The following is a 14,426-nucleotide window of genomic DNA, read 5'->3' as shown; positions in this document are numbered from 1 at the left end:
AAGGAGGGCTGGTCCAGGCTCTCACTGGACCCTACTTCTCCAAGGGGACTGAGGTTGGGGTCTTCCTGAGGTAGAGAAGTGACCATAGGTAGACTGTGGACAGTGATCATGGATGCTGCTGGCAGTGGAGCTCCTCTGCTCTGACATTCTCTGTGTCCAGCACCTGCTTCAGGCCCTGCTCCGGGGGAAGTGGGAGTTGCACGACTGTTGTAGCCTTGGGTTTGACTTTGGCCCCATCCACTTAGAGGCCATGGGAGAGGTGATTCTGAAAGCGCTTGTCCTTTGTGTGTGTGTCAAGCCTTAGACCCACAATAGGTTGTCCACAGTGGGGCGAGGAGAAAGGGGCCATGGGGAGGTAGCCCTGCCTAAGATATGCACAGGCCATGCAGCACACTGTAGCCAGTGGTGCCAACTTTAGGCTCATGACCCCTGTGGGGCTCCGATGGTCAGCATTCCCTGTCCTCAGGCCAGGCATGCATTGTGGTTGCTTGGCCTATCCTACTTGCCAGTGTCAACTTCTAGTGCTGGCAGGGGTGTCATCCCTGGGGACAGGCTGGGATGGGGACAAGATATGGTCAAGACCACACAAGACTGTGGGAAATGCTCAGGCTGGAGTGTGGCTGGGCCATCCAGCAGAGCCTCCTACTTCTCCTGGGCTGGAGAATGACCACAGGGTGGGGTGACCCCGGCACTGTTGAAAGCTGGGTGCTGGCTGGACACAGGAGGCCTGTGGTGGACAGAGCACAATGAACAAGTTGCCCAGCAAGGTAGGGAGCTCAGGAGTGGCTGAGAGGCTGGCCACCTGTCCTCTGTAGCCTCCTGCAACCCCCACTGGCAGCCTTGTGGGGCTGCAGAGGGCAGGTCTGCCCAGACCCTCAGTCCCAACTGTACACAGAGCCTGCACTCCTCTGCAGGGGTGCCTCAGCACAATTCTTGGTCCTGTCCTCTCCCTGTCCTTTCCTGACCCCAGCACCGCACTTGGGGGCGTCCCTTCTGAGGCAGCAGCTTCCTCATTCACCTCTCAGCTCTGGCCCCTGCCCCTCCAGGTCTCTCCCAGCCCCAGCCCCAGCACGGGCCTGAGGTCATGGTCTGGGCTGGGCACGCTGGGATGTGTTTTCCCAAGTGAAGAAGGAATCATAGCACAATCTGAGTGGGAAACCCGTGGAGGGGAGCCCAGGACTAGTCAGTTGAGGCAAAGACGTTCACTTTGGCATCTGCATTAATATAGTGATTTATTGCTCCTTTAGCAATGTGGTTATGAAGTTCAAGGGGAGAGAGAAGAAACTGATGAAAACAGCAGCTCATCCGGGACTGTCTTCCTTCTCTGGTTTGTGCCTTGACTTCTTCAGAGCTTGGGCCTGAAGGTGTGAGCGCCATCTCATTCACTGCTGGCATACTGGGCCACAAATGGCTCACTAGATGCGAATCTCTGGAGGCCTTTGGGGGGGCCCTTCCTCTTTCTCCCTGGTCGACAGCTTGCTAGGGAAGCCTGGGATGTCTGACTGCCTGGACATTTGCATTGCCAACCCCTCAGGTTTTGTCTCAGGTTGTCCCTTGGGCTGTGCCTCTTCCCCAGACTCCAGCTTGGTGGCAGACCTCTTGGCAGAGCCAGGTTCAGGGATCCACAAGAGTTCAGTTCCCCGGGAGCTTTCCCCCTCCTTGTTGATGACCATAGAGGGCAGTCCTTGTGCCTTGGACTGCACCCAGCATTGGCTGAGAATGTCATGGATGTGGAGCTGCTGGCTGATGTTGGGCTGCAGCACGCACTAGATGAGGTCTTTGCACTCATCTATCAGGTTCTTGGAGTGTGGGAAGTCCATGTGGTGCTCCTTCTGGGTACACAGCATCTTCCTGATGTCGGAGTCGTCGTAGGGCATGGAGCTGCAGACCATGATGTAGAGGATCACACCCAGGCTCCAGATGTCATACACCTTGGGCTGGTAGGGGATGCCCTGCAGCACCTCGGGGGCTGCATATGCCGCCGACCCACAGAAGGTCTTGCTTAATCTCTGTTGGCTATTGTCATCCCGCAGGCAGAGCTTAGAGAACCTGAAGTGGAACAGTTTGATGTTGAAATCCTTGTCGAGGAGAAGTTCTAACACTTGAGGTTCTGGTGCATGACGTCCAGGTTGTGGCAGTACTTAATGGCCAAGGAGAGTTGGTGGAACATCTTGCACGCCATGTCCTCGGGCAGGGCTCCCTGGCACTTGATGAACTAGTTTTTTTCTCAGCCCTGGCTGGGCTCCCAGGGCAGATCTGGGGCTGGGGGCCAAAGGCGGGGCCTGGATGTCACCCTGAGCACTGGTGGCTGCTCTGAGGACAGTATAAGCAGCAGGGGCAGCACTGGACAGTGGCTATTGTTTCTTCTGGCAGTGGAGCCCCTCTGCTGTGCCAGGCTCTGCATCCGGCACCTGTTCCAGGCTACGCCCTAGGGGAGTAGGAGTCACACGACTATCCTAGCCTTGGATTTGACTTTGGCCTCATCCACCTAGAGGGAGTGAGCACCCCTTCCTCACAGGAGCCAAGTGGAACCCTGGGCCCCTCAGGGATGACTTGGTAGTGCAGGCTGGATGTCACTCAGGTTGGGTTGGGTCCCCACCTGCCATGGCCCTTCCCCCTTTTCTCTGCTCCTTCACCTTCTTCCCTAACCCTGACTGCCGACTGCCAGGCCTTTGTGCGTTCTGGGTGCTCCTTCTTCCGGACAGCCTTCTTCTCCTTCCTGCTGGGGACACCCCAACTACTGTCTCCTGGAAACCAAAAATAAAATTCTAAGCTCCCCAGCCATCTGAATGGACCCCTCCTCTCCACCAAGGGCATTCCAAACTTAACCTGAAAAACTAGTTCAGGCCGTGATAGGAAGTGCTAGTCAGGCCTCATTATCCCTCCTCCCTTCAGGTTTCAGGCACAGCTAAGCAATGGTAACATTGACACAGAGACTTGAATACTGACAACAGACTCTGTGGCAGTAAGATACCAGCATGACAGCAGGCCCGGAAAGAAACAAGTATTTTACTGTAAAACAGATTTCTTTCACATATTTTGAAGTCACTCTGCAAAGCTGTTTCTTGTGGGGAAAATCTGCATTCTGTAGAGAATTCCCATCCCTTTCAAGGTCTTTTCTCCTGAGAGAATTAACTAGAGTCTGGCACCTTTTATTTATTTTTCCTTTTTTATTTTTATTTTTATTTTTTTGGAGACAGAGTCTTGCTCTGTTACCCAGGCTGGAGTGCAGTGGCGTGATCTTGGCTCACTGCAACCTCTGCCTCCCTGGTTCAAGCGGTTCTCCTGCCATCAGCCTCCTGAGTAGCTGGGATTACAGGCGTGCGCCACCATGCCTGGGTAATTTTTGTATTTTTGGTACAGACATGGTTTCACCATGTTAGCCAGGCTGATCTTGAACTCCTGACTTCAGGTGATCTGCCTACCTTGGCCTCTCAAAGTGCTGGGATTACAGGCATGAGTCACTGTGACTGGGAGTTTGGCACTTTTTTTTTTTTTTTTTTTTTGAGATGGAGCCTCGCTCTGTCACCCAGGCTGGAGTGTAGTGGCACGATCTCAGCTCACTGCAAGCTCTGTCTCCCGGGTTCATGCCATTCTCCTGCCTCAGCCTCCCGAGTAGCTGGGACTACAGGCACCCGCCACCACGCCCGGCTAATTTTTTGCATTTTTAGTAGAGACGGGGTTTCACTGTGTTAGCCAGGATGGTCTGGATCTCCTGACCTCGTGATCCGCCCACCTCAGCCTCCCAAAGTGCTGGGATTACAGGTGTAAGCCACCGCGCCCGGCCGAGTCTGGCACTTTTTAATAAGAAACATTAAGTTTCTTCTCTGTGCAGCCTGATACCTGGATGCTTCATCTGTTTAAGAAGCTTGGTCTCCACAACCCCTTAATCCAGACAGTCCCTTTTATTGATTCCACATCTTTAGATAAACTATTTGAACCAGCTGCCAATCCGCATGACCTGGAAGCCCCCTCCACCCCCACTTTCAAGTTGTCCCGCCTTTTCCGACTGAACCACTGTATACCTTACATGACTGATGTCTTGTCTCCCTAAAATGTATAAAACCAAGCTGTAGCCCTACCCCCTTGGACACTTGTCAGGATCTCCTGGGACTGTGTCCCAGGCTATTGGTCACATATTGGCTCAGAAGAAATGTCTTCAAATATTTTACAGAGCTGGACTCTTTTTGCCAACACTGCCCTCCAAGGTTCACCCTGTTGGTGATGACAGGTGAGAGGTGGCACTTGGAGCACTGTTCGCAGGGGCGCTGAGCCTCCTCTCTGCCTAGCTTTCCTTCCTGCACATGTGGCCTTCCCCTCGCCATTGTGCGGGGAGGTCCTCCAGGGAGCCGGCTTCGCTGCAGCCTCCAGGACCTGGCCTTCCCGGTATCTCTTTGCCTGACACTCCCTCAGGCCATTCCTGTTCCTTACAGGGTGACCCTCTTTCCCCACCCTCAGAACCGGCAGGCCCTCCCTCCTCCACAGCGGTTCGGCCTTAAAAAGACCCCTTTGGGGCGCACTTTTGGGCTGCTCACCGGACCTGAGCTTGCAGGTGTTAAGACCCTTGGAGTCCCAGCCAGGTTCCCGCTTCGTCCTCTCCGCTCCCCACCCGCGCGACCCCACGGCGCCCTGCCCCATGCCCCGCGCCTTTCGATGTCTGTCCTTGTGGTCCCGCGCCCGCTGCCCCTACCCCGCGACCGGAGACCCTACTCCCTTCCGAGGCCGCGTCGCTCAGGCCCCTGCCCCGGCCCTGCCTCTCTGCTTAACCAATGGCATGCCTCACACCGTATGGTCCCGCCCTTCCCTTAGAGCCCGCCCCTCAGTCACCGCCCTTAGGTCCCCGCCCACCGCCGTCGTGACCTTAGGCCTCACCCCCTTCGGGGGGAGGTCTGTGGCTCTGGCCCCGCCCCCTACCTTGGCGTTCATTGGCCCGCGCCGGCGTCGCGGGCGGGAGGCGGGGCGGGGCGGCGCGGAGCCGAGCAGGACGGCAGCCATCTTGCGCGGAGCTGGAGTCGGAACCTGAGGCTGCCTCCGAGAGTGCGCGCCAGCCCGCGGCCCAGCCGGAGCTCTTTCCCGCCGTCTCTCCGCGCCTCTCCCAGGTCCAGTCCCGCCTGACCCTCCTCTTGGCACGGTCCCCTGACCCTCAGTCCGGCCCGGTCCGGCCTCCTGGCGGGGTCACGCAGCCGCCCCGGGGACGATGAACGGAGGATAAATGGTGCCCAAAGCAGACAGCGGCGCGTTCCTACTGCTCTTCCTGCTCGTGCTCACTGTCACCGAGCCGCTGCGGCCAGGTGCGCCGCGCGATGGGGGCGGTGTGGGGGCGGGGCGGCGAGCGGGGCCGGGGTCGCCCCAGGACCTCCTTTCACCCGCGGCGCCCTTCTGCAGGGGCCGCGCCTGGGGCAGGGGCGGGCGGGGCCTGGCTCGCGGGCTGCCTCGCAGTCTCTGCGGACGCCTGCTGGAGCTTACCTGGGCTCGCGGCGCCTCGGACTTCGTGCAGCTCTGCTGTCCGGGATGTTGTCTCTGGGCCCTTCCTGGGAGCGGCGGCGGCCAGGAGCTACGCCACGGGCGCGCCCTCCCGCCAGCCCAGCGTCGGAGTCGGGCTGGGGACAGCGGCTCTCGGGGGCACCTGGTTTCGCAGAAGTCCTTCCAGCAGTGGCCTAGTGCCGGCCTCTCAGTCCTGGAAACTCCTCGCCTGGACATTGGTGGCTGTGGCAGACTGTCATTCAGTGAGGCGTTGCACTGAAGAAGTCCTCAGCTCACACCCGGTCCAGAGGAGGCACCAGGAGTCAGCCTAGCGTTGTGTGGCCGGCGCCGGCGTCCCGCGAGCAGAGACCTCGCCACTGTGCGGGGCCCTTAGGCGTGCTGCATGTATGTGGTGAATGAGTCCATGCTCTGGAACTCCTCTCGGAGCTAGTGTGTTCTTAAGTCTGTGGTGGGGAATCAGAACCCGGGCAACCTAGGAGACCCTTTTCTACCTATTTCAGTGTACCTCTCCTTCCCTTGAACTGCACCAGAAAATCAAACCCCCTAAATGCAGGACCGATGTATCCATCAGGCACAGGAATCCTGTATCACTGGCCCATGGTACTTTTAGTGGCCTGCGAATGTTATTTTATTTTATAAGTCAGCAGAAAAAAAAACTTCCGGTCAAAGAAAATGTTTTCATATGTATATTTTTTTTTTTTTTTTTTTTTTTTTTTTTTTTTTTTTTTTTTTTTTTGAGGAGGAGTCTCGCTCTGTCGCCCAGGCTGGAGTGCAGTGGCTTGATCTCGGCTCACTGCAAGCTTCGCCTCCCGGGTTCCCGCCATTCTCCCGCCTCAGCCTCCGAGTAGCTGGGACTACAGGCGCCCGCCACCTCGCCCGGCTAGTTTTTTGTATTTTTAGTAGAGACGGGGTTTCACCGTGTTAGCCAGGAGGGTCTCGATCTCCTGACCTCGTGATCCACCCGCCTCGGCCTCCCAAAGTGCTGGGATTACAGGCTTGAGCCACCGCGCCCGGCCTCATATGTATATTTAATACAGTTTTATTTATGCCAATACAGTGAAAAAGCATGACTCTTAATATTTCTTAATGGAGGAAAGGTCCCATGAAGGCAGAAGTGCCAGGGCCATCTTCTCTGATGACCTGGGTATGGGAGCACGGGGTGTGTGGCCCTCTCCTGCGTCCTAGCCAGGCTCCCAGCCCAGATACACCGCACCTCTTGGCTCTGCGCTTGTGTCATCTGTATGGAATGTCTGCCTCCTCCCTGGTGCTTATCTGGTGGCCAAGGCCCTGACCCGTGCTCCACCTGGACAGATTCAGTGATGCTTCTCTGGTCTCCCCATGCAGAGCTAGTTGCTCACTGCTTTTGGCTGCTCTCTGGGCAGCGAGATGACTGGTAGTGGGGTGGCCTTGGTAAGAACAGAAGCCAGGGCTGGGCACGGTGGCTCACGCCTGTAATCCCAGCACTTTGGGAGGCCGAGGCGGGTGGATCACGAGGTCAGGAGATCGAGACCATCCTGGCTAACACGGTGAAACCCCGTCTCTACTAAAAATACAAAAAATTAACCGGGCGTGGTGGCGGGCGCCTGTAGTCCCAGCTACTGGGGAGGCTGAGGCAGGAGAATGGCGTGAACCCGGGAAGTAAAGCAGGGGGGGTGTCACAGGAGACCTTACACTGAGACTGAGGTCTCAGTAGGGCATGGGTGGGGTAGCTCTGGTAGAGGAAGCAAACATTCTTTTCGATTCCGTGACTCTCCAGATGAGAACATTGCAGCTACCCCTGGAGGCGTCTTGAGTTGCCCTGCAGAACCTGGGAGCTGCAGTTGGCTCCCTGGCTTTGGCTGGGCAATGAGGGCAGGCCTCTGGGCCTGATGTGTTCCTTGTATGCCCGCGTGTGCCTCTGCACACATTCCCCCTATGTCCTTCCTGAGAGTGCTGCAGGGATCTGCCTAGCTAGTGCTTTCAAGAGGTTGGGGCTTCTCTGGTCTTAGTCGGCGTTCTTTCTGTGGGGATCCCAGCCTTAAAAGCATACTTGGGTATGAGGAAGGTACTAGTTAAAGCCCACTTCTCAGGAGTGTGTTTTCTGACTCCTGGCTGCTGGGTTCCCTGAAGATGAGGCCAAGCCACTTGGGCCTCCTCTCTGGTACAGGGCAGGGTGGAAGGCCTTTCATGGAGTTATGGGGCAGCAAGTGCTTGCTATACTTGACCTTTCACCTTTTTTTTTTTTTTTTTTTTTTTTTTTGAGACAGAGTCCTGCTCTGCTGCCCAGGCTGGAGTGCAGTAGCGTGATCTCGGCCCACTGCAACCCCCACCTCCTTGGTTCAAGCGATTCTCCAGCTTCAGCCTCCCGGTTAGCTGGGATTACAGGCACACGCCTCCACGCCCAGCTAATTTTTGTATTTTTGGTAGAGATGGGGTTTTGCCATGTTGGCCAGGCTGGTCTGGAACTTCTGACCTCTGGTCATCCACCCACCTTGGCCTCCCAAAGTGCTGAATTACAGGCCTGAGGTACCATGCCCAGCAATTTTCTTTTAAATGCACATTTGAACTTGATTTAAGATGTGTCATGTGCCGGACACTGTTCTAAGTACTAACATGTATTAACTCTCAAGAGGTCCCTGCTGGATGCTATTTTTAGTCTCATTTAAAGATGGGGAAGCTGAAATCCAGAGCGCTTGTAAAGCTAAGTGGCTGAGATGAGATTTCATCGTAGGAGTCTGGCCTTCCCCACATTGTGCACCCCTGACTGGGGCCTGTGCACTCCAACTGTGTGTCTCCAGCCCAGCCACAGGAGTACCTCACATTATGCTCTGAACAGCTTCCTTAACCCCAGGTGGAGCCACAGGGGACCTATCTGTCGCCTGATAGGTCCTGGGGTCCTCCAGGTGAGGGTGCAGAATCTTTTTCCATGTAGATACTCCAGTCTGAGGGACAGAACCACCCACTCCCCCAAATCCCTTCTGTATTAGGCCATGTGACCACTGATGATGTGTGTTATGATCACTGGGGGTGTGATGAGGAAGGAGGATTGGATACTACTGCTAAGGTAAGTGACAGCGAGATGGTGGGGGATTTGGGGAACACTGTGATAATGTCTCATTGGCCCTTTCTCCATCTGTGTAGAGAAGGCAGCATCGATTGCTGATTCTAAAACTGTTTTTCTTTCTAGCTTGAATTGTGAAACAAAATTATATTACGAGCCACAGCTCTATCCAGGTTGAACCCACCATACATAGCTGAGAAAAAATTGCCTTCTGAGTGCTGGTGCACCCTGGTCCCTTCCTGCTGGTTGCTGGTCCTGTACAGAGCTTGTGCTCAGCCAGGCCCCTTGGTGAGGTACAGGACGAGAAGATCGTCTTTCTTCTATTGCTGGTACAGCTAGCCGGGAGAGACAAGTGACTTGTCTAAGGTCACACAGCTGGTGAGCAGCAGAGCGAGGGTTCAGACCCAGGTGGAGCTGTCTACTAGCTCAGGGTTCTTGCCCTTTTGCTTTCAGTAGGCAGCTGTGCTGAGCTGATAAAATCTCAGGGAGCTAAGAAGTGAACACAGCACCTTGGCTCTGGAATCCAGAGGTTTTTTTTTGAGACGGAGTTTCTGTCTGTCACCCAGGCTAGAGTGCAGTTGCGGGATCTCAGCTCACTGTAACCTCCGCCTCCTGGGTTCAAGTAATTCTCCTGTGTCAGCCTCCAGAGTAACTTTGATTATGGCGTACACCACCATGCTGGGCTAACTTTGTATTTTTAGTAGAAACGGGGTTTCATCATGTTGGCCATGTAGGCTTTTCTCAAATTCCTGGGCTCAAGTGATACACCTGCTTTGGCCTCCCAAAGTTACGGGATTGCAGGTGTGAACCACCTCACCCGGGCTGGAGTCCAGAGTTTTCTATCATGTGAAGTAGCACAGGGGTTTGGTGAATAGGGAGAGAGTGCATATTTTCATCACAAGGAAAAGTGACCAAGGCTCAGAAGTAGCTGGAGAGGTGAGCTTGCACCTGGCCTTGCCAAAACCTCCTGAGTTTGGAGTGCTTTCCTATATAGCCTGGTACTATGACACTTCGTAGAGTTTGTCCACTGGTAAATTTGGCTTTTGGGTTAACAGGTTCATTTTTTTTAGTTGGAAAGTGGTGTAATATACTTTCTAGCTTCACTAGCTAATGAATTTTCCTTTCTTTTCTTGACAAAAACCTTTTACTTGGAAATAATTTCAAACTCACAGAAAATTTGCAAGAATAAAATGAGTGCAGAGAATACCTGCGTATTCTTTGCTGAGGCTTCCCTACTGTTGGCGTTTTACCTTATTTGCCTTATCCCCTGTCCTCTGTGTGTATGTGCATATCGTGCATTCACACACGTTGCTTTTTTGTGAACCATTTGAGAGTAAGTTGCATGCGCCATGGCCCTTTATCCTTGTGCATGTTAGCCATTGCAGAGAGTAGAGGCTGCTCACACTTAGCCCCTCCCCATTGTTCTCTCTAACACCTGCTATGTGCCAAGCCCTGTGTCACGTGGGAAGGTCTCGTGGGTGCATGAAGCCCTGTGGTTAAAGCCCAGGTTGGCCCAGGTGGCAAGCTGGCATCACTGCATGTCAGGGTTATTATTTTAGTTGGCGGTTCTGGGTTCGGGAATGAAGATTGCTGTTGTGGAACATTTGTGCTCTGTTAGGCTCTGTTAAACTAGCTTATGGGCACTTTTCCCACCCCTTTCTTCCCAGATACTTTCCAGAGTACTGAGTGATTATATCCTCTTAGCAGCGGTGGCCGGTGATTTGTTTGTGCAAGTGTCCTTCTAGCAGTGATGGCAGGTAATCTTGTTACGCACAAATCCTCTTAGCAGTAATGGGAGGTAATTGATCTGTGTGTGTCCTCTTAGCAGTGAGGGTAGGTGATCTAGCTGTGCACGTGTCCTCTTAGCCATGGTGGGAGGTGATCTGGTTGTGCAAGTGTCCTCTTAACAGTGATGGGAGGTGATCTCAGTGATGGGAGGTGACCTCATTATGCATGTTTCCTCTTAGCAGTAGTGGCAGGTGATCCGGTTGTGTGCATGTCCTCTCAGCAGTGATGACAGGTGATCTAGTAGTGCATGCATCCTCTCAACACTGATGGCAGGTGATCTGGTTGTTGACTCTCCCCTGCTGGACCTGGGCTTTTGACGGGCAGGGAGTTCCTCTGCTTCTCTTGGTTGTTGGCATAAGGAAGGACCCGACTGGCATTTAGTAGTTTCTTGACTCTTAAGTGGAATGCAGCAGTGACATTAAGGACCCCGTAGAAAGCTCATGACTGATTAGATGTCTTTTCCTTGGTGTGCTGCTAGATTTTCCCTTATCACATGTGCTGTTATGTTTGGGTGCTGAGGGTTTGGTGACCGTCCTCTTTCCTTTCCTTCCCTGCCAGTCTGCACAGTGGGCTCGGTAATCCAGAGAGACCAGTTTTGGGCCAACAGTTCATTGAGCAGCGTGATGCATGGGCTTGGGTATGGTTATTATGTAAAAACTGTGTACCAACTGTATTTGTGTTTCTGGCATGATTTCCCAGTTGTCCTGGGAGCTTTAGTCAAAGCCAGTCCATCTCATCCTGCCATTTCAAGCTGTGTGTCCTGTCAGTGTGGACATGATGGGCTTGGCAGGGCAAGTCTAGGTTGGAGGGTGAATGGCCTGTGGACCCAGATGTCCTGGACCTTCTGGTCATCCACCTGGGAGGTGGGGAAGCTCAGGTCTGGTTTGACCTCAGATGAGCTGTCTGTAAAAGTAGCAGCTGGGATTAGATCAAACCTTCTCCTCCTGGTCCATGGCAGCAGTTGGGTGTGGTGGCTTAAGAGCATGGGCTCTAGAGCCACACTGCCTAGGCTCAGTCTGCTCTACTGCTCACTCTGTGACTTCTGCTTCAGTTTCCTCATTTGGAACATGGACATCATAACAGAACTTAATGGAGATGTTGTGTGGATTAAAATGGGTAAGCATAAAATTCTAAAAAGTGTGTGATGTAAAGCAAACTCTTCATCAGGCAAAATGTTAGTATTAATCACAGATAGACTTCAGGAACCCTGAACTGAAATGTGAAATGTGAGGTTGTGTGTGCACAGGGAATATTGGTCGGGAGAGGGCTCCCTCAGGAGGTGGCAGAGTGCAGTGGCTCTGAGGAGTGTCTGTTGCGCAGAGAGTGCTCTTTGCTGTTCTGATGGGATCAGAGGGACTGCGTATGACTCTCTGAGAGCCCCCGAAACAGCCATGGGGCTTTGGACAGGGCTAGGATTGTTCATACACGTTTTGCTCTTTGTCACATTCATGCTGTGTCACCTGGGCCTGGTCAGGCACAGAGTGGGCACTCAGAAATCAGTTATTGAACGAATGCACAAATGCCTATTTATATTTTGACATAAAGAGCAACAGCTACTTTAGCCAGCAGGCCTTGCAGCTGCCTCTGGTGGGGGGGGGCGAGGAGGATGAGAGCCTTGTGGCAGTCCTGCAAAAATGCCTTGAGAGGATGGGATGGGGGGTAGGGGGCATGGCTGTGGAGCCAGCTGTCCTGGGCCCCACCCTGGTGGGAGCTTGCTCCTGTGATGGGAGCTGAGCTGAGAGGTGAGAGCAAGTGCGGCTTCTCATTAATGTGGATCCTCACTGAAGCTCACCAGCTGCCCAGCCTGGGGTGGAGGGTTGAGGGGCCCCCCCAGAGGGAGGGACCCCAGCAAGCCAGTGCAGAGGGAGCACTGCCTCTCTGATGGACTTGCTGGCACCTGGCTTTGAGAACTGGACTGCCCTGTGTGAGGATGTGGCCGGACCTTCCCTGGGTCGTTTGCACAATGCAGGGCTTGTTTCTGGTCAAGAGCTGGCTGGGTGCATGGGCTGTACATGCTTGCCTCTTGGCCTTCTCCCCTCCTCTGCCTGGGGTAGCTGTTGCTTCAGTCACTCTGGGCTGGTCATTGTTCTCAGTGCCCTTGTACCCTGCAGGTCCCTCCCTGTAGGCTGACTTCTGGCTGACCTCTGGCAAAATGGCAGACAGCTATCAGTTTGGGTAGCTTGTCTTCCTTGGTTAGTCTGTCATCCTTCAGCTGTTGGCTGCTACCTGTTGGACAGGACAGTACTGAGGACAGTACTCTGGTGAGTATGCTGGACTGAGAGTCCCCCAGGTAGACCCTGCCCTCTTCCTTGCTTGGGAAGTCTCATTTTCTGGGAAACCTTCATTAGGAGTTCTTAGTTGTGGAGACGATTGTTTGTGGCTGGCCAGGGCACTGGATGAGGGGCAGGAGTCACAGCAGAGGGACCCAGAAGGTCAGCACAGGGGTGGTCAGCAGGAGACTGACCATAGGACCTGGCCGGGTGCTCCACTGAAACTAGGTCTGCTGACGCAGAGGTCTCTCCGGTGCCCCTTCCTCCTGCTTAGGGCCTCCAGGTAGATTAGTTTACCTACAGAGCTCTGTCTATGGTCTTAGAATAAGAGGACCCGGAAGAGCTAGAGGCTTGTTGGGGCCCATGGCAGGCCTTTGCTGCAGCTCTTGGAGGTTTCTTGGCCCCTCCTGACAGTAGGAGCAGCTCTTAGGATTTCCCCATCTACCCTATTTGTGAAGGATGCCTGCTAGACCAGCATGGTAAGCCATGGGGCACGGAGAGAGCCCAAGGGTGTAGAAGATCTTGTCTGCACAATCTAGAAAAAATAAAGTTGATATTTTTTCACATTTGGTAACATTCATACATGGAATATTTTACATAAATGGAATTATGTTTTTTATTTAATGTTTTTCATTTGAGATCTTTGTAGATCAGTACATATATAACTTCATTCTTTTTTTTTTTTTGTAACAAAAGATGGAGAGGAGAGGTGGGAATGGGTTGGGGCAGGATTGTCTAACTTCATTCTTTTTTTTTTTTCCAGACGGAATCTTGCTCTTGATGCCCAGGCTGGAGTGCAGTGGCGTGATCTCAGCTCACTGCAACCTCCACTTCCTGGGTTCAAGTGATTATCCTGCCTTGGCCTCCCAAGTAGCTGGGATGACAGGCATCTGCCGCCATGCCTGGCTAATTTTTGTATTTTAAGTAGAGATGGGATTTCGCCGTGTTGGCCAGGCTGGTCTCAAACTCCTGACCTCAGGTGATCTGCCTACCATGGCCTCCCAAAGTGCTGGGATTACAGGTGTGAGTCACCGCACCCAACCAACATGCATATTTTTAAAAGAGTACAGGCCAGTGCTTATAGAATATATTCCTCGCGTGAGGTTTATCAGGTTGTTTCCTTGTGGTAAGATTGAGTCCGCTCAGTTTTGGGAGGAGCAACACTGCAGGACATTCAGTCCTGAGTGCATCCAATCAGGAGGTGCCTGCCGCTAGCTTGTCCCAGAAATGGTGATGTTCACTTTGACCACTTGGTCAAGTGCTGTCTACAGGGTTTCTCTGCTGCAAAGGTGCTTTTTCCCCATTGTGATTGGCCAAGGACTCTGTGGGAGGTAGATAGCTTTGTCAGGTGGTTTTAAGCATCCATTGATAATTCCTGCCTGAATCGGTTACCATTATGATTGTTGCTAAATGGTGATTTTATCTTATTCTTTCTACTTTTATTGGTATTCTATAAAATAGAGCCTTCTCCTGCAGAATTCCTTTTTATTTACTCTCTGTATGGACTCATGGAGTCTTCTTTTTATTTAGTGTGTTATAACCTGTTTGTTGTCATAGTTCACATTGGGGCTTATATTGTAATTGAGTTGGCAAGTGGAAACCCCTTCACCTGGCCCCTTCAGGATGGAGCATGTTGCCTTCTGACATGTGTTCATCAATTGGAACATTCCTTTTTACCAGGCTCATCTTGTACCTTACCTGCCCCAGACTGGAACGGGGCATTTTTCCACAGAGCGCTGGTTCCTTTTGGTGGGAGATGGTATTTAGAAAGCAGGATTTTGGTGGTAGGTGTGTTTGTTGCTAGCTACTAGAGTATGCTACAACTCCATCTTTTCAGTCTAGCC

At 53.1% G+C, this 14,426-nt stretch overlaps 2 protein-coding genes across 5 annotated transcripts in view; one reads left to right on the top strand and one right to left on the bottom strand.

Moving 5' to 3' along the window:
- Positions 1–1,219: 1,219 nt before the first annotated feature.
- Positions 1,220–4,638, bottom strand: LOC104656684 (testis-specific serine/threonine-protein kinase 1-like). The gene is given in 5 exon segments (XM_030914513.1): positions 1,220–2,098; positions 2,101–2,215; positions 2,294–2,428; positions 2,650–2,747; positions 4,215–4,638. Coding segments are annotated over 5 exon segments (1,455 nt in total). The 3' UTR covers positions 1,220–1,415.
- Positions 4,639–4,893: 255 nt separating this feature from the next.
- Positions 4,894–14,426, top strand: part of DGCR2 (DiGeorge syndrome critical region gene 2) — an 86,513-nt gene continuing 76,980 nt past the window's right edge. For 3 of the 4 annotated variants that reach the window (XR_004052909.1, XM_010356346.2, XM_030915864.1), the window contains exon 1: positions 4,894–5,291. Coding sequence is in view for 3 of the 4 variants with exons in the window: in XM_010356346.2 (XP_010354648.1) it covers positions 5,213–5,291 (79 nt within the window). In the remaining variant the exon portion in view is untranslated. The remainder of the gene's footprint in view (positions 5,292–14,426) is intronic. The other variant, XM_030915865.1, reaches the window with a different exon arrangement.

Source organism: Rhinopithecus roxellana, chromosome 13 (assembly GCF_007565055.1).
Source record: "Rhinopithecus roxellana isolate Shanxi Qingling chromosome 13, ASM756505v1, whole genome shotgun sequence".
In the NCBI taxonomy this organism is placed as follows: Eukaryota; Metazoa; Chordata; class Mammalia; order Primates; family Cercopithecidae; genus Rhinopithecus; species Rhinopithecus roxellana.
The sequence above is the reverse complement of the archived record's forward strand: the minus strand, read 5'-3'. Positions and strand labels throughout refer to the sequence as shown.